This window comes from Scomber japonicus, chromosome 17, assembly GCF_027409825.1.
Source record: "Scomber japonicus isolate fScoJap1 chromosome 17, fScoJap1.pri, whole genome shotgun sequence".
Lineage (NCBI taxonomy): Eukaryota > Metazoa > Chordata > Actinopteri > Scombriformes > Scombridae > Scomber > Scomber japonicus.
Window position 1 is genome coordinate 19,795,376 of NC_070594.1, and position 17,956 is coordinate 19,813,331.

General features: G+C 39.9%; 2 protein-coding genes across 2 annotated transcripts in view; both read left to right on the top strand.

Annotated features, from left to right (window-relative positions):
- The window catches only part of LOC128376785 (protein eva-1 homolog C), a 72,379-nt gene extending 63,971 nt beyond the window's left edge, over nt 1–8,408 (top strand). The window contains exons 6-8 of the mRNA XM_053336635.1: nt 3,454–3,588; nt 5,986–6,159; nt 7,566–8,408. Of these exons, the coding sequence (XP_053192610.1) occupies nt 3,454–3,588; nt 5,986–6,159; nt 7,566–7,945 (689 nt within the window). The 3' untranslated portion in view covers nt 7,946–8,408. The remainder of the gene's footprint in view (nt 1–3,453; nt 3,589–5,985; nt 6,160–7,565) is intronic.
- A 2,235-nt stretch (nt 8,409–10,643) lies between these two features.
- On the top strand, nt 10,644–14,355 carry efhc1 (EF-hand domain (C-terminal) containing 1). Its single transcript, XM_053336701.1, has 9 exons — nt 10,644–10,709; nt 11,096–11,317; nt 11,421–11,708; nt 11,861–12,010; nt 12,160–12,346; nt 13,025–13,251; nt 13,375–13,515; nt 13,658–13,871; nt 14,162–14,355. Exons 1-9 carry the CDS (start codon nt 10,644–10,646, stop codon nt 14,353–14,355), a joined length of 1,689 nt encoding a protein of 562 aa, XP_053192676.1.
- Nucleotides 14,356–17,956: the final 3,601 nt, after the last annotated feature.

The window sequence follows — 17,956 nt, forward strand, 5'->3', positions numbered from 1 at the left end:
TGTAAACACAGCCCATTGTTATGGGCACTCTTTCCCGCCTCGTACCTTCGTTCCCTGTGGCGATCCAGGGCTCCCGCCACTGAGCGAGAGGTACAGCACTGGCATGGGTCCTGTGTAGTGAAGTTATATTAAGAATTGCGAGGACTCATTTGCGCTGCATTTATGTGACCATGTCATTATAATGCAGGCTGTAGAGTGTGATTTATGCGCTCGGTTTCTCTCCCTTGCACTCCTCTTTCTCTCTTTCACTGGTTCACTTTTTACTGCTTGGCTCTGTAAGTGTGGTTTGCGGCCGTTTGCTTCGAGAGATTTTAGCTTTTTGACAATTATTTTTAGATAAGCGGCAGTCAGTTTACTACACTGTACACTGTTTGCCAAAAAAATAAGCCTGTAGAAAAACATAGGAAGTACCTGATTGGATGGACGGATGTTCTGATGTTGAAATAAATGTGTAGAAACACTCTGCATCAAGTTTAGGAACATGTGTCTGTGCAAATACAGTAATGCATCCATATGTGCTCGATGTGTGCATTTGATCTGATGTATGCATGGCTGCGTTTCAATTTTGTGTCTTATAACTATATGTATGTGTGTGTGTGAGAAAGAAAAGTGTGTGTGCGTCACATCATGGCGTCTCTCAACTGTGACCCTGGGCCACATGTGCAGCCAATTAGGGCCAATCAGAAGGCTGTAATCAGGGCGTGGCGTGGATATGGTGGCAGCGTGGCAGTGGGGGGAGTTTTAAGACCCATGATTAGTGTGTCAGGCTGATGAGGAAGGACAGGCGGAGCTGCCATGCCGATACCATTTCTTCAAAACCCAAAAAACGGGTTTAAAATTCTTGTTTTTTTAACCTATTTAGATGACAGATTGGTGCGGTTTGCCACATGAGATGAGGCAATTACAGAAAGGTATTTAAATGTGAGAGTATACATTTCTCCAACTTACCTGACACCATATGAAGTCTCTTGATGCAATAAGTCATACCCATATTTAGCAGATCGAAACACAGACCAGTTCATTTACTACATCTGTTAGTCTAGCATCAACCTCCTGCCCTTTTGCTCATGGCGAATAGAAAAGCAAAGGCTGGAACGTGAGTCAGTGAAGCCCTTTGAAGTCTGTGAGTTTCAGTAAATGAACTTTGTTGATTGGCTCTCAGCTTTTCGCAGCAAGATAGCATCAAAACCTTCAATGCTATGAATCTCATAATGAGTGAGTGTAGGGTCTGCTTTTGCAAGGCGGTTACTCACGGAAGTTAATCAATCACTGTTCTCACTGGCAACCGTACAACAATGACAGAAAAATGTAAAATGTCATGAAGTCAGTTATTGAAGGAACTACACAACCAGTCAAGCAAGTACATTAGTTGTCTTGTATAGTTGCACTATATAGATAGTTGTAATAGTTATGTAAAGTGTTAGCCTAAATATCTTTTATACAATCCAAGTTGGAAATGTCACAATTAAATGAAGCACATTTTACTTTGGGACCAGTTCTATCATAATCCCAACAGGAAAGTCAAGTGTTCCTGTTTAGATACGCTTGTGTTCGTAAAAAAACAGGAAAGTACAAAAGGACAACACCTAACGTGTCACTACTGATGTAGAACTTTACTGCACCAGGATTTTGCTCAGTCTTTTTAAAGATTGACCATCATTTTAACTCTTTCAGTTGAGTATAAATGCACACTTCAATGCAAATCATCCTACTGTCACTGATTCTTAATTTGTTTATTTTGCTGCAAATCACAGAACAAACTCTAGATGCTGTGAGCTATGATATATGGTTTCTATGTTTGCTTTTGTATGCAAATATCACAGAAATACAAAAATAGACTCCCTGTAAGGTGTAATTGAGCTTAGGTGGAGGTACAAAGCAGTAAGATTCTCTTTAGTTTAGTATCCAGTGGAAGGGGGGGCTGGGGGGTCTGTTCTGCTCTTTCCTGCACTTTGATTTCCTCTTGGAACACTGCCAAAATACATCTCTGGAAATTTGATCAGCATGTCTATTCATCAGCCTTTTAAACAAACGATCCATTTTTACCCCCTAAAACCCATGTCACAATTACACTATTAGTGCTACTGATGTCAGCAAAACCAGGCAGCAGATTATTCGTCATTGTCTGTTTACTTATTTGTTTGTCCGGAGCGTTGAAAATGCAAGAATGGCTGACAGACAAACACCTGGACAGAGAGTCATCTGTTGAGTTGTAAATCACCACTGAACCGACAGAGCAGACAAACACTGTGACCGGAGCATGGCCCGGCCTCCGAAAACCACATGAGAGCGGGCAAGAATGTATAGCCCACTGCATTGCGGGTTTGCGTCTGGGGGAAAGAGCGCAGACTCCCTGACTCACAGGACACTGTGAGGTTGTGGGATGTGGAGGAGTGAGGATGAGGGGGAGGAGGGGGATGTGGGGGGGATAACTTTCGGGAATAAGATTGCAGGGTCATGAGGAGTGTGTGAATCACAGCCATGTTTTCTATCCCTGTCTTATTCATAGCTCCTTATTCTCCCATCACAACATGCTCTGAGTTCAAGTGTTTCCACCTACGTGTTTGCCAAAATGAAATGTTTGAGATAAATACGACTCCATCAGCATAGTTTTTAGACTCTTTTTAAAGCCTTATACACTTGAGGAAGAAGAACTCCCACTGAGAATCAGTTACTTAAAAAAAAATAATCAAGGAGAATCTTGAAATTTTTGGGAAATGTTGGTCATCACCTTAATGTGTCCATTCTCCAGAATACAGCTGCAGTGATTAGTCAGTTTATCAAAAATGTTGCCATGTGTAAGTAGTAAATGCAACTATCCTTGACAATAAAACATTTCACTTTCCTTCAATTTAAGGTATTCTCTGAACTATATTATATAGTAATTAGTTATTTAGTAGTTTTATTCTCTTAACTACAGTCACCTGCAACTTCATTGGGAACACTTGCAATACAATATAATTCAATCCAATACAACAGCTCTGCTATAAATTCTGCTTTTTTTGGAGTTTATATATTTTCAGTTTTTGTTGACATTGTCAGAAAAGTGATAATTCTACTTTGTTTATTAATGAGGTTGTACTAAGTGGTGGTGGTGTACCTTCTCATGTATGTTAATGGAGTGGACAAAATATTAGGAACACCTTTCAATATAATTCACCCTAATACACCACAATCACTCAATAATGAACATAAAGCAAAATTTGCACCTTCTTGTCAAAAAATTTATAAACTTCATGAATGTACGTTGGTTGGATTTATTTATTTTATTTATTTATTTATTTATTTTTAAGACGTTTGTTAAGGCGGCAGGTGTGTGTTGCTTAGGCGGCCGTCTTAGCTGTAAAGTGCTGTGGGAAACCCTGAATATATCGGTACATCATCTAATTTCCCTTTGTCTGTCTTCTCTTTGATTTCTCCTCCTGTGCTCCACCTATATCCTTCTCTTTGAAGTCCCAAAGAAGTTGCTCCAGGACCAGAACCCAAGACCACCGGTGTATGCCCCGCCATCCAGCGCCCATGACCCCAACATAGTGGGAGACAGCCCTCCTGAGGGGACCTCCATCAAAAGCCCTGACACTGTTCCAGGTGAGCAAAATGGCACACATATACCTGCATGTACACACGCACGCACACACACACACACACACAGACACACACAGACACACACCTCCCATGGAGAGCAGTTAACACTAAGCAGTCTCAAGGCCTCCCAGGCATCAAGAGAAACAGTAATTCAGGTCTCAAGCCAGGGCATAAATGTATGTATATTTAAAGTCACACGGGTTCAACTGTTTCCATATGTATTCAAGCTGAACCATTGGTTTGGAGCATTTATGATCATCGGTCTCAAAATATACTGCTTTCCAAAAACCAATGGTTGGTCTTATATGTAACCACACAGTCTAAATCAGTCAGTTATGATGTCAAACTCCCAGAGAGAGACAGGGAATGAAGGAGAATACAGAGTGAGAACAATGAAATGAAAGAATGAAAAAGAAGTGATGCCAGCGAGGAAGGAAACTTAAACAAAGCTGTATTCATGAGGGATGGTGGCCTGTGTCCAGCACACTAATTACTCTGCTCAGCTACCGGCACTGTACTGATTAGGAGGATAGAGTGAGTGAATGAGGAGTGAAGAGAGGGAGAAGACGTGGGGATGTGTGCTGTAGTGCTGACAGTTCCTAACGCATGATTGGCTTCACTTGTGCTGGCTTCAAACACTCCCCTTGCAGCTCATCTGGAAAAACCTGTTTCCATCTCTGAAGCAGTGATAGGGGGTGATAAGTATGAAGAAGGAGGAATATGAGAGGGGAGCATGTTTTACTGTAAATATATGCCATGATCACATAATTGGTCATTTTTGACTGGACAGAGAAGTCATGAAGATACAGATATGATCTTTCTACTTTTTGCCAGATGAGAAGATTGATACCACTCTCATATCTGGGCATCAAGTACATAGAAATCTTTTGGGATCTTGTCTAGAATTTAAAATGTGGATCTGACTCCTGCTTGCCAGCACAAGATCATTTTGTAGAAATGGATCCACAGAGGTTAAATAGGTAAACCACAGGATTCTGACTTTATACTGTCTCCATCTTTGGGTGTTTTTGCTTCCCCAAGATTATTTGGCCACCGCTGTGATGTGTTTTTCTTGGAATTTTCTTTTCCTAAAGTCCAGTTTTGTTTGGGGGTTTTCAGCCACGATGGCGGTCATACTCTGATATAATCACCAACTTCCTCTTATGTCTATTCCAAACACACCTCTGTCTAGAAGAAAGAGTGCCAACACAGATTCGGTGATATTGTTAAAATGCCATTGACTTATGAGTTAAAACTAACAAAAGTGAGTAAATATTTTATATTATGGTTTCCCAATAGTTTTTCTATTGATGACTTGACAGGCTATTTTTTTGTGCGTTAGAAAGTGGGATTGTGGTCTTTTTGGTTGGATGTTAGCTGCACCACAGCAGTGGGTCCAGGTGGAAACATTTACCTCCTCAGTGAGTAATTCCAGTCTAAACTGCATTTATCAGATAAAGAGAGCCTGACACACCTTAAAGACTCTGAAATTAGAGGTCATTGGTGTGTGTGACAGTTCACCAAAGCATACCTATATGCAATGACAAAAAAAATCCATCACACACACACGTGCACATGTAGAGCCTTAAATCTCAGGTCACTAAACAGAATGCTCTTGTTTATTTTGTCTCTTAGCTTACAGGTTGTTTGTTATTTTTAGTTACACCATCCCACCGAAACAACTGCTCCAGGTTAACTAAATGGGATTTTGTTCAGAAAATGAGCATTCTTTGTGAGTCAGAGTAATGAAATCATTCTGTGCTCCACTCTTCTTTCATCTCAACTCCTGAAGTCCTGCATACACAATCCAAGCCAGCATGTAAACACTGAAAGTAGTCTTGCTGTGATGAAAATCCAGAGGAAGAAACAGTTGCTCCTATCTATAAATAGATCCTTTTCTGAGATTTTGGGGGAGTTGGGGGATTTTTTGAAATGCTGCCAAAGTACAAACTTTCCCCATGTGGCTCCCTTCTTAATGACCTGAGTCAGAATGAATTTGACAGAAGCAGATGTAGTATGGCCTTCTGAATCACACAAGTCTCTGTGAGCATGTGTGTCTTAATGCGTGATGCATCTTTTTACAGCAGCGTATCTCTGAAAATCAAAAACCACTTGACAGGCTGCGGATGACTCTGCATGCTGAATGCTGTAGTCACAATTCCGCAGAAACAATACACTCACTTTTACAGTAAATGACCCACCTAGTGCCGTCATAATCTGACTGTATATGTGATCGTAAAACGTTTGATCTCAGAGTGCCTTCTAATCCCATCCACCAGTGAAACATTTCAAAAACATCTGCATCTAAATAAAGAATTCAAATGCTGAATGGAGTACCCACTTTCCTCTAAGGGTATAGTCTGATTAAATCCTATTTTCCTGCTGTATCTTCTTTTGCAGATAGGAAGCGGATCAGGGAGACAAACCCCAACGAGGAGAAGTCTGCAGAAACCGAAAGAGGAGGAGGAGAACGTCCTCTCCCTCCCCCAGCCACGAATCCAATCATCAACACCACCTCTAGCTCCAACATGGCCCTCATCAGCAACGCGCTGGCAGCCTACACCTACATATCAGGTAGAGCAACATTCATAATCTTGCATGGCATCACATCACATGACTCAGGTAGCAGGTAAGACGTTAACCTGAGCTCTGACCTCATTGGAAGCAGTATCAGCTCTAGATAACATCGAGGCCAGTATGAGATTGAAGTGCATAGTTTCTGTGTGTGTATGTATGTGTGTGGTACGCTATCCTTTGAGTACAATCCCATTTCCCTTTTTCGTGGGACAGGGAAATAGGTAAATGTGGGCTGCAGGAATGCAGATGTTAAGCAGAGATAATGACTATACACACACTGTGAGTCACCTGCACCAGCCAGCTGCTAAAACATATGCTGGAAGTTTGACTATTTCTTGTTTTTTACCTCCCACATGGTGTTTCAAATGAGCAGTTTATACAAAACGAAATGCATAGCTCATACAGTCAAATAAACATATATGCCATGCACTGTATATTAGCTACGGTGCCTGCTCAGCTTAGCCAGCTTTGGACTTAAGCTGACATAAAATATTATGACTTTGCATGTGTTGAATTGAGAAATATTACAACAATTCAAAACAATGAAAAGCCTTTTAAAGAAAAACCTAAACTGAGTCTGTAAAAAAAGCATATTTTTTAAAACAATTATAGTTTCTTAACTGTTTCTTGTGGAGCTCTCAGTACCTAATGGTGTGAACAATGGTGTGATTGTATGGCTTTATGATACTGTGAGGCATGAATAGAAGGATTGTGACAGGGGAGAATTTAAGATTGAAGGTAGTCCTACAACAATTAGTCAATTAATTATGTTTATAATTACAACAATTAGTTGATCGACAGAAAGTTAATCAGCAACTACATTGGTAATCAACTAATTATCGTGAGTAATTTTGTCAGAAAGAACGCCACAGGTTCCAGCTTCATAAAGTGTGGATATTTTAAGCCCTCGGTGGTAGTAAACTGAATATATTTGGGCTTGAAACTCTTGGTCATGACAAAACAAGACATTTGAGGTTGCATTTTGGGTTTTGGGAAACAGTGATTGACATTTTCTGAGATTTTAGAGACCAATCAACTAATAGATTAGTCAAGGAGGAGGTTTACCAGAATCTATCCACTATACTTGTAGAAATGCATTTCTGAAGACGAGGGGAAGGAAAAGTACTGTACAGTTAGCAGGGTTGGCAGATTTTGTGAGACATTATGACCAAGCCAAAGTTCCGAGCCAGGGAAGTGAGTCATATGAGCTGTAGGTCTGCCGCTAACGTTCATTAAAGTGAATTATTTTATAACAGAGAAGGGTGAACAAGTCAGAGGAAAATGATTTTTGGGCTGAAGGCTTTAGGAGACCCAACATTAGTTATAAAGCTTCAAATAAATGTTTGACATGTTTTCCGGAAGAAATCAACTAAATTGTTCTCCATCTTTCTCCCCCATAACAGACCACCCAGAGAGGGCAGCGCTCTTCTTTGTCTGTGGAGTGTGTTTGGGCCTCTTCCTCACACTATTCGCCCTGGTGGTCCAGATCTCCTGTCGCACTGACTGCCAGCCCCGGCAGCGGCCTCCTGCCAAGAAACGAGCGCGCCCCACTGACTCGTCCTCCGATTCCAGTGACTCGGACTCGGACTGGGACACCACCTCGGACCTGTCAGCACGGCGGCACCGTCGTTTTGAACGCACACTTAACATGAACGTGTTCACGTCAGCAGAAGAGCTGGAAAGAGCGCAGAGGCTGGAGGAGAGGGAGAGAATCATCCGAGAGATCTGGATGAACGGGCAACCTGACATCCCCGGGACACGGAGCCTCAATCGGTATTACTGAGGGCTATTGATTGAGTGCTTACTTAACTTGAACAAAATTTAGGACGCACTTGGTGTGGAAGAAGCAAGAGACTACTCCCTAGTGAAGCTTTATGCAACAGCAACTGTGGACCACTCTGATTTGGACGCTGGTGAGAACAGTGGAAGGTATTGCAGAAGAAAGCCTTCCCTCTCTGCTAGTTTGCATATTCCTCTGGGTCTCATACCCCATTCAGTAAGAGAATAAGCTCTCCTCTGCATGGTAAGCTCACCTCTTAGCTGGCTCTTACTGCCGGAAACGAGGGGTGAAAAGCTACACTGCCTTGCCAGTGACCTCAGCAGGCCTTTTTGAAGTGGGGATTTATGGGTTAGCTGCCTTAGACACATATAGGCCTGTAGAGACTACATGGTGACTGAAGGACCAAGGCCTCACATGGGTCTGTTTTATACAGAGTGCGATGCAGCTGTGACACTTGGAGCTTTATGCTCAGTACCCTCCAGTATTCAAGTGGAGACTTTAAAAGAGGGGCAGCAGAAAGCAGAAAGAAGCGTGCTGGACAGTGGGACAATGTTAAGACAATCTTTCCACAGTGGATAACCATGCTGCCTTTTGAACTTTATAAAACCAAAAGATATTTTTTTGGAAATTCATCTCAACTCTTATGAAATCTATTTTATAATATTTAATAGTTTATTGATGTTGTGTATTTTTTTGTTCTCAAGTATGGTTTATTATGAGATATTTTTATACTTGGCGAAGGTTGTCTGGCGCCTCAGGGATGCAATCCTAGTGTTTCCGTGTTTGGTTGATGTATTTGCTTCCTAAGAAGGGGATCAGCCCATTTAAACAGCTACGTATGTCAGCATTTAAAGAAAAGAATTAGAAATATCATATAAAGAGCCTCAAAGAGGTTTAGCGATTTAACCTTATTTTTGATACAGTATGTTTAATTCACAGTGCAGTGCCTTTTCAAGCTACTAAGTCACTGTTGTCAAAAGTGCAGCTGGTGTATTAAGTCAGTAACTGGTCCAATGATCTATTGATTGGGAATTTGAAATTTATCTAATTATGTGTGTAATCACCTTTTTCATGACTGTTTCTATGCTAAAGTCTAAAATCTGAATGTCTCTATCAAACATTGCACTTCCTTTCTCATCAGTTGTAAATGTATTTAACCAGATCCTGCTAGTTATGTACCAGTTAATCAGCTAAAAAGGATTCTTGTGATCCTATCTGCTAGTAAAGTTTCCCTCACAGAAAACTGTGGGAGTTTCAGGTCTTGTGTCACCCGTGCCCTTCTTTTCTTTTCTTTCTTCTTCTTTTTTTTTTTTTTTTTTTAAAGATGACAGTGCTAAACAGATGTTTGTGGTAATCACTGCTCATCATGGCCATCTGGAGAAGGAACCAGCACTGCAAGAAAAGGTTCACAGTGGACATGCAAACTGCGTCTCTTAAAATCATGTTGCCAGTTTAATAATATAAGCTATTTTAAATCCAGTTCTGTTTGCGTTGCCCTGGATTCAAGCATAGAAATTATTATAGTTTTCATTAAAACAAAAAGCTTGGTATTTTCCTGACTGAGAGTTTAATTGAGAGTACACAGGACATATTAGGGTCATCCACATTAAGACTGCCTCTCTATATAGTTTTTATAAGGACAGTTCTTTTGTTCAAATTTGAATGGGATTAAAAATGTGCCAATAGCTGGTAAAGTGAGACCAAAATATGACTCCTGTGCTTGGAATAAACTGTGTTCAAAAATAACCTGTCTTCTGAGTTCTTAAATCTTGTTAATCTTGCTTGTATTAACCTTAATCCTACTGGCTGGGGTACCTGCAGACTGCAGAGGTATACTTTTTGTCACATCTCACAGGTGGTTTGTTCTATCATTCCAATTTTTCATACTTAGTAAATCAAATTCATTCCTAATGGCTTCATCTAATTGTTTTCTGTTTCTGTTTTACATTTTTTATAAATACCAGTGTATAAGGGTCCATTGGTATGACAAGACACAGATTCTGGATAAAAACATTCATTTTTCTTTTCCCCCCAGGTAACTAATAATGCATTTGAAAAGAAGTAAGTAAATATTTCAATGATAGTGACCCCAGTCAGATCCTTGTTTGTTAAATGTTGAAGGTCAAAGTCAGGTTTGCACAAAGCTTGCACTTTGGTATGGACACAAGGAAAAGGAAGTGCTCTAATATGATAATTTTACGTCGTATGCTGTAAACATGCAGGACAGTAAGGTCATCATAAACTCAAACGGAGTCTTATGAGCGTCTCTCGCCCCCTTGTGGTATGTTAGGCTCCCTCAGTTTCTATAAATTGAGATGAATAAAAGTCAACTAACTTTGATAAAGGTATATTTGTGACAATAGCAAATCAATTTAGATGTATGTGCTTGAACTGCACGTGTAGACTATTCTCTATGGAGATTTATTGGTTAAAAACAAAATAATACGTAGGATGTGTAGACTATTTTTGTCATACTATTTAAAACAACATTTTTTTTAAATACATTTTCTTAATTCTTTGGTTTTTCTAATAAAAATGTCTAGCAATACTTTTCAAAATTAAATGTTTACTTTTTTAACTCTAGTTGCCGTCGTGCCGTTTCCATGGATACCACAAACTTAGCCCAGGGGAGCTGTGTTGTGTAGCCTTACACGCTAACAACACTTCACTCCACAAGTTGACCAAAGATAATTATCCAAAAATGTCTTGGAACTGCAACAGCCACGGGTTACCGTTTTTACCAGGATACACTTTCCGGGATGTAACGGTAAGAGTGTTAACGGGAGAATGAAGTGTACGTAAGTTACGTAACCAGGCTTTGACTGGCATTGCATGTTTTTTTTAAATCATGTGTAATGCCTGCATTCCTACAGTTTTTATGTCGAGTAACTAGGTCTCTACTACAGGGCTAATCGAAGATACTGACAAGTTTAGGTGAAACTGACTGCTGTTACAGCAGAGGAACAAATTCATTTTCAATTAAACCTATTTGAGGAATAAAATTATCTATTGAGGTGTTCACAATTTTTTTTAGTGTTGGGCTACTATTATTCTCTTCACACCTAGCTACTACATCATATTTCACCCTACACAATATTTATATTATTATTAACTAAAGCTGATTTATTTCTCTTCTATGATTTCTCTCTGCAGAAATCTGCCTTCCATCGATCCCAGACACTGGACTACAGGAATGGTTATGCTCTGCCACGTCGTCCTACTGTGGGAATTGGACAGGATCCTCTCTTATCTGAGGAGCTGATCCAGCAGGAGATCAGTGAGTTGTCCTTTGAGACACCAGACGTTACTTATGGCTCCTTTGACCACAGCCTATATGAAGACTTCATCCCAGCTCATGTGGCCCTTGACAAGAAGGTACAATGACATATTAAATTATAAGAGAGTAGTATTTGAAGGTTTTTGTCACTATCCAGTTCATTCCTTATTTGTCTGTTGTTCTCCACCCCTTGGTTTATAGGTGCTGCGCTTTAATGCATACTTTGAGGAAGATATTCTGTTCTCCCCAGAGGAGGAGTACCGTGTGCGCCCTGTGATCATTTACTACTACCTTGAAGATGACAGCATGTGCATCATTGAGCCCGCAGTGGAGAATTCTGGGATACCACAGGGAAAGCGGCTCAAACGCCAGCGTCTGCCCAAGAATGAACATGGCGACTATTACCAATGGAAAGACCTCAACCTTGGTATGGACCTGAAGGTGTACGGTGTCAAGTACCACATCACACAGTGTGATGTTTATACAAAGGTACAAAATTCACTAGTATGCAATCTCTTTCTGTGTTTTAGTGTATCTTTAGTTTGTCTCTTTGTGTCTGACACTAAATATGGAGATGCAACTACATGTTGATGTAAATATACCCTGTCTTTCTTTGTCTGTCCATTATTCACTGTATTCAGGAATTTATGCAAAGTGAGGGCATAGTTCTGAATGAACCTGAGCAAATACCAGTGGATCCTTACAGCAAACATCGCAGAAACTTTCAGCCTTCCTTCACAACACCCTGTGAATATGACCGCATGCATCAGTTTCTTACCATGGACCGCAAGGTAAAGGAAATTCCCTTTACAAAATAAGTTTTGTTCTGAACTACTGAACTGTTTTAGAATAAGTCATTATTTAATGCCAATAAAAAGTCTGATTGTTGATCAAGTGCTGGCATCTGGTTTCAGATTGCATTAAACATTTTCTCAATTAGGTGCTGCGATTCTTTGCTCTGTGGGACGACTCTGACTCTCTTTATGGGGAGACCAGACCTGTTACCATCCAGTATTACCTGGTGGACGACACAGTGGAGATCAGAGAGGTCCACGAATCAAATAGCGGCCGAGATCCCTTCCCCGTCCTGATGCGCAGACAGAGGCTTCCCAAGAAAATCAAGTCTGGTGAGATGCAACACTGTGTCCGTTTTAAATGTTTCTCATTATGACTGTTTGTTAGGTGACTTTTTGCGCCTAACTGCTCTGACTGCTCTCAATCTCATGTGAGTTTGAGGTAGGGTCTGGCAAGGAGCCGTTCATTTTCTCGTATTTAAGGCGGGATCAATGAATGTCGATCAAATACTTCTGTAGGCTACTGGACAAACTTACAGCCAATCATATCAACGATAGGTGATGATGTATTCAGAACCTGTAGGCAGCAGCGTGAACACATCCTTTTTATGAAGGAAAATTTGTGTAGCCCAAGTTTTTGTTCTATTTTCAAAGTGAACTTGCCTTCCAATTTATTTATCACACAATCTATTGCTGCGTCGAACGGTTACTGCACCTCCGTGGCCATCATGCTGGATGTAAACAGAGTCGCTCTACGGTCGTCATCGCCTTGAGCCCGCCTCCCTGTTCTGTGGTTCCCTATCTCCGCCGAAAATTTTGTCTTGGTGGCCATGCTAACTTTCTGAGCGAAGTAGAATCTCGCTGGAATGAGAGCATGAGTATACCCAGGCTACTGTAATTGAGCATTGGTTGTACTATTTATGCTCTTCACAGTGATCATACAACACAATTATATAATAAACCATGGACATAAAAAGATGACATATCACTACATTTCTTATTTCTTTCAAGACACCTTCCCCACCTGTGTGCTGGAGGTCTCAAAAGAGGAAGTGGATGAATTCTATTCCCCCAAAGACTTCCAGGTCGGTCAAACAATGAAGCTGTTGGGACGTCGCTTCTTGCTGTGTGACTGTGATGGCTTCACTAAAGAATATTACCAGAAAAAACACCCAGACGTGACAATTAAACCCATAGAGGTACCAAAGAAGGTGGACACGCTTAAAGATAGGAAAAAGGTCAGAAACTGAAGTGTACAGTGTACACTATCACTTGTATTGCCTTAGTGGCTCTGTGTTGCTGTAGATCATTCTTTTTTCTCATCCATTACTTTCTCCTGTCTATGTTGACCATATTTACAGGAGGTTCCTCCTTACAATGGCTTTGGTTCACTTGAAGACTCTCTCCAGAATTGTTTGTCTCTAGTTCCCAAGCCTCCCAAAAAGGATGTGCTAAAGATGTTGGAGAATGACCACAAAGTGTTGCGCTACAGTGCCAGGCTGGTGAGATGCTTAGAAATGTGTGTGTGGTGCTGGTTTGACCTAACCTTCTGTATGCGTACCAGTACCAGTGGTCCTTTGTTGGTTGGATGCTGCTCCAGCAGGTCACTAATTTGCATCTTGTCCCATGTTACCTACATAACAGGACTCCATCATTCCTGCAGATGAGGGCCGACGTTTTATTCTGTCCTACTTCCTTTCCAATGACATGATGAGTATATTTGAAAAACCCACCCGCAACTCTGGTGTCCTTGGTGGCAAGTTCCTGGAAAAGACAAGCATCCATAAGCCAGGCTCTACTGTGGATCATCCTCAGTTCTACTCACCTGGAGACTTTGCTATTGGAGCTACTATTGAGGGTGAGGGTTTCATTTGTTTTAAAGGCCTATACTGATGTTATTGTGTGTGGAATATTTACTCAGAAACTGATACCCTTCCTGGCACCAAAGCCATAATGTAGCTCATGATGCTACAGTACAGTACATTTATCTAGTCTCTCTAGATAAATGAAGCAGTTGACAGTTATAAGTATTAGCAGTTATAAGTATTTACCTCTTCAGTTAAATTACATTTTCCAGCAGGGGATCAATAGATAATAAAACCTTAAAGTTCAGCTGATGCTATCTTTCTCCTCTCTGTCTTTGTTTAGTTTTCGGCCACCGATTTGTGTTGACCAATGCCGACCACTATGTGCTGACATACCTGGAGTCCATCTCAAGCCAGATTCCTTCTGAGACACTGGTTTCTCTTCGCCAGAAGTTCGGTGTTGAGACCACAAGTGACCAGCCTGCTGAGCAAAACGGTAACATCCAATCAGCCAATAAGCATAACATGTTTCTGTAGAATTGCAGAATAGTTCATTCATTTATCTATTCATACATACATTTATTGCATCACGTGTAACTTTTTTTCTTTTTTTTTTTTTGCACATGCCATTTAATTTTAGAAATATTTAGGAATAAAGTATAGTTATTTTCTTTCCTTATTTATCAGGTGAGTATAATATCGCAGAGCCATCTTCATGATGTTAAGAAAAGGCTGGATTTTCTTTGCCCCTCGGCGTCAACCCCACTACAACAAATCTGACCATGAATGTGATTCAAAGCCTGCAGAATGTGTATTTACCATAATAAATAAATACTGAACCTGCTGCAAATTGGGTGTTCTGTTTGTTGGGGTTTGCTGTGAAGTATTTTACTGACTTTCAACGTTGAAGAAATAGTTTGACATTTTAGGAATTACTCTCCACATTCTTTCCAAGAGTTAGATGAGAAGATAGACACCACTATCAGATGGGTGAACAGCATCAACCTTCTCATTGAACTATTGGCAAGATGGCAAATAAACATAAAGTTTCTCACAAAATGTCAAACTATTCCTTTAACGTTTTTTGTGCAAAATAGAACACATCTTATTTCAGAAAATTGCATTACTTGATAAAGCAATTAACAAAAAAGAAGAAAAAAACATGGACAAATCAAGAAAGCAGATAGTGATGATGAGAGGAATGGCACAAGAAAAAATATGATTATTATCTGGTTTTGAAAAAAGAATATACTCAAACAGTTCTTGCAACACTTTTCTGTAAGAGATGACATCAGTGTATTATGAAACATGTCTAACTAGGTGTTTTTACTCACGCGAGTCTCGCTACAGTGGCCGTAGGGGTTGTTTTGCAGCGGCCTTCTTTCAGCCTGTTCGTGTCTGAACTCCCTCCAGCACCTCAGCTGGAACCGAATAAACTTCCAAAGTAGGCAAGACTGAGTCAAACATACCAGCAGTAAAAACCATCATGGAGCCTGAGGCACGAGGATTAGTGACTTTGTTTTGGAAAATGGATCTGATGTTGTGCCAGGTTGAATTAATTTCACCACACCACTGTGGTGTGTGCATTTGCTGAGGGCTTGTAAAATATTTCTTACATATTTAGGGTTTGACAGTAATGGTTGCTACGGGCAACTATGGTCATAGCTAGACCGCTATCTAACATTTCAGTTTACTATGATTTCTGGTATTTTGACAATCAAGAAAAAAAGTCATACGCAACAACTTGTTTAATTAATGATTGATCATTTTCAACCAACAATGCCAAAAAATTCACCAATTCCAGCAAGTGAAACACGTACTGTTACAGGACTCAGGAAGACAAGACGCCGGTTCACTTTCTGCAACATGAACAACACAACAGATGATACAGATGAATGCAGTTGACTCAGTCATGGTGGCATGTTGACTCTTGTCATTGTCATGCACAAAGAAGTGTCACACTAACATAAATAGCAAGGACAAGAAAAGAAGGTTGATACTATTTCTGGCTGCTGCTGAAAAGCTTCATCTGAGGAAGTATTCCTTTCAATACTCTTTGGAAAGCGTGGTGATGGTGTTAAAATAAAACCTCAGTTCTCCTCACTGGCCTATTTCTAAACAATGACATGAAGGCTGATACTTTTGAATCAAATGCTGCTCTTTCATCTAGTCTCCACAGCCTGTTTTCAGTCTGATTTGCAAACCTCTAATGTCTCTAATGTGATATGTTTCGAAACTACTTTGTTTAAAAGCCCCAGAAGTGCATCTGGTTGCAAACACCATCAGGAGAAACTATGCATGTCTGGTTTCAGTACACAGTATGCATCTTCATAACTTCAGTGTCATCAGTATCTTTTTGGTTCTTCTCCAAAGCTGGGTACCAGGGTAAGGATGAAGTTAAGGTAAGATGAGTTTGATGTCATCAATTGCGTAAAAAGCAGGAAGTGTTTGGTTGTCACCCCCTATGACACTTGAGGAAGCATGGTGAGTATGGCAACAATACTTGATGATGTGATTTAAGCAGTAAACCTATTGTAATGTTCTGTAACTATAACAAAACACAATACTAAACAGACTCTCTATAGTATGTACAAGCGATGCTACCGATTAAGATTTTATATTGGCTAAACAAATGACATGCATGATTGGAAATATAACTAAGTGTAAATATTTATTCGATAAAATACACAAAATTTAAACTGGTCTCTAGTTACTCTGAGCTAATTGTATTTCCTTGAATAGTGGAAGTTGTATCTTGTACCAGAGATAGGTTGATGATGTGTGTGACATAGGGTGTTACAGTTTCAGCTATATTCTTTAAAAGTCTTGCTGGAATATTGTCCAAACCTGTCAGAGGTGTGTTACATGTCCTGAAACAACAATTTGATTAAAGTGATATGACATTAATGACATTCTACATTGCAGGGCTTCCAACTTAGTCAGTGCACAGTATGTCAGGTCATACATGGGTCGGGTGTAGCACACAGTTGCCGATAATGAATTAATAATGAATGTTGTTGGAAAGTTGCAACAACAATTGGATTAAAATGATATGATGTTAATGACATTCTACACATGCTCATGACACATGTTCTCTCTTTTTTTTCTCTCCTTTTTTTTTGTTATGCTGTGAAAACCAAATTCATAAGTGATAATGTTGTGGCATTCTTTATTTTCAAAAGGTTTCACTGTTTCCCAGAGCCCAAAGTGACATTTTCAAATAGCTTGTTTTGTCTGATTGAACGTCCCAAACTCAAAAGGCAATCAATTCACAGTTAAATGTAACAGAGACAAGCAGTAAATCCTCACATTTAAAAAGCTAGAACCAGAAAAAATTGTGTCTAAATTATTCAAGAATCAAGGCTGATATGATTTGCCACAAAATGATGAAGGAATCAAATTGTATTGAGACCCTGCAAGGGACCCTAGGTGGTACTTGGATCTCAGTTCAGGTCAGTACAGTGGTTGAGCACATGGTGGCCAGCAACAACTCATAGACTGAGACATGGCAGACTCAAAATGTTTAAGCTATGTGAAAGAGGTTAAAATGGCTAAAAAGATGAGTTGATGTGTGATCTACCTGATGAGCCCTTCAAAAGATGATCGTGATTGATTAGTTTTGCCTGCAGAGGTCGGAAGGGGAGGCTGAAGCTGTCGGACAGGAAGCCTTGTGTCCGAGCGTCTTTATTTCATATTTCCACTTTTCAGGTAAGTTATGAGTATTTCTGTTCTTGAACTTCAGAAAATGCTTTATAAATGGTTTCGTGTGTGTTTTATTTACATGTAAGCTGCATTTTGAATGTTTTTGAGCAAACTATTTTAATGTTTAAAACCCTTCGGTGACTGCTAGCTTAACTCGGTCCTCTCGGTGGGCAGCATGGCGCAGCACCTTAATAAGCATGCATAGAAAGCATACAGGGTGGTTTTGATATATTGATATATTGTATAACAGTGAGGGACACTTAAAGCAAGATGTTGTTAGTATGTATATGTTTGCTACATTTTTTCTAGGTATAATTATTACTGCATTTGTGAGTTCATTTCAAAGCAATAGCACAAGAAACAGTAAAATAAGAAATGTGACAAATACAATGGGAAATAATTTACATACATTTTAAATTCAAAATGCATTTAATTG

Bases quoted from the DNA above. Each gene is read 5' to 3' on its own strand.
- efhc1 (XM_053336701.1), top strand. From the start codon at position 10,644: ATGTCTTGGAACTGCAACAGCCACGGGTTACCGTTTTTACCAGGATAC. The intron at 10,710-11,095 runs GTAAGAGTGTTA...TTCTCTCTGCAG, and splicing joins ACACTTTCCGGGATGTAACG to AAATCTGCCTTCCATCGATC. The intron at 12,347-13,024 runs GTGAGATGCAAC...ATTTCTTTCAAG, and splicing joins TCCCAAGAAAATCAAGTCTG to ACACCTTCCCCACCTGTGTG.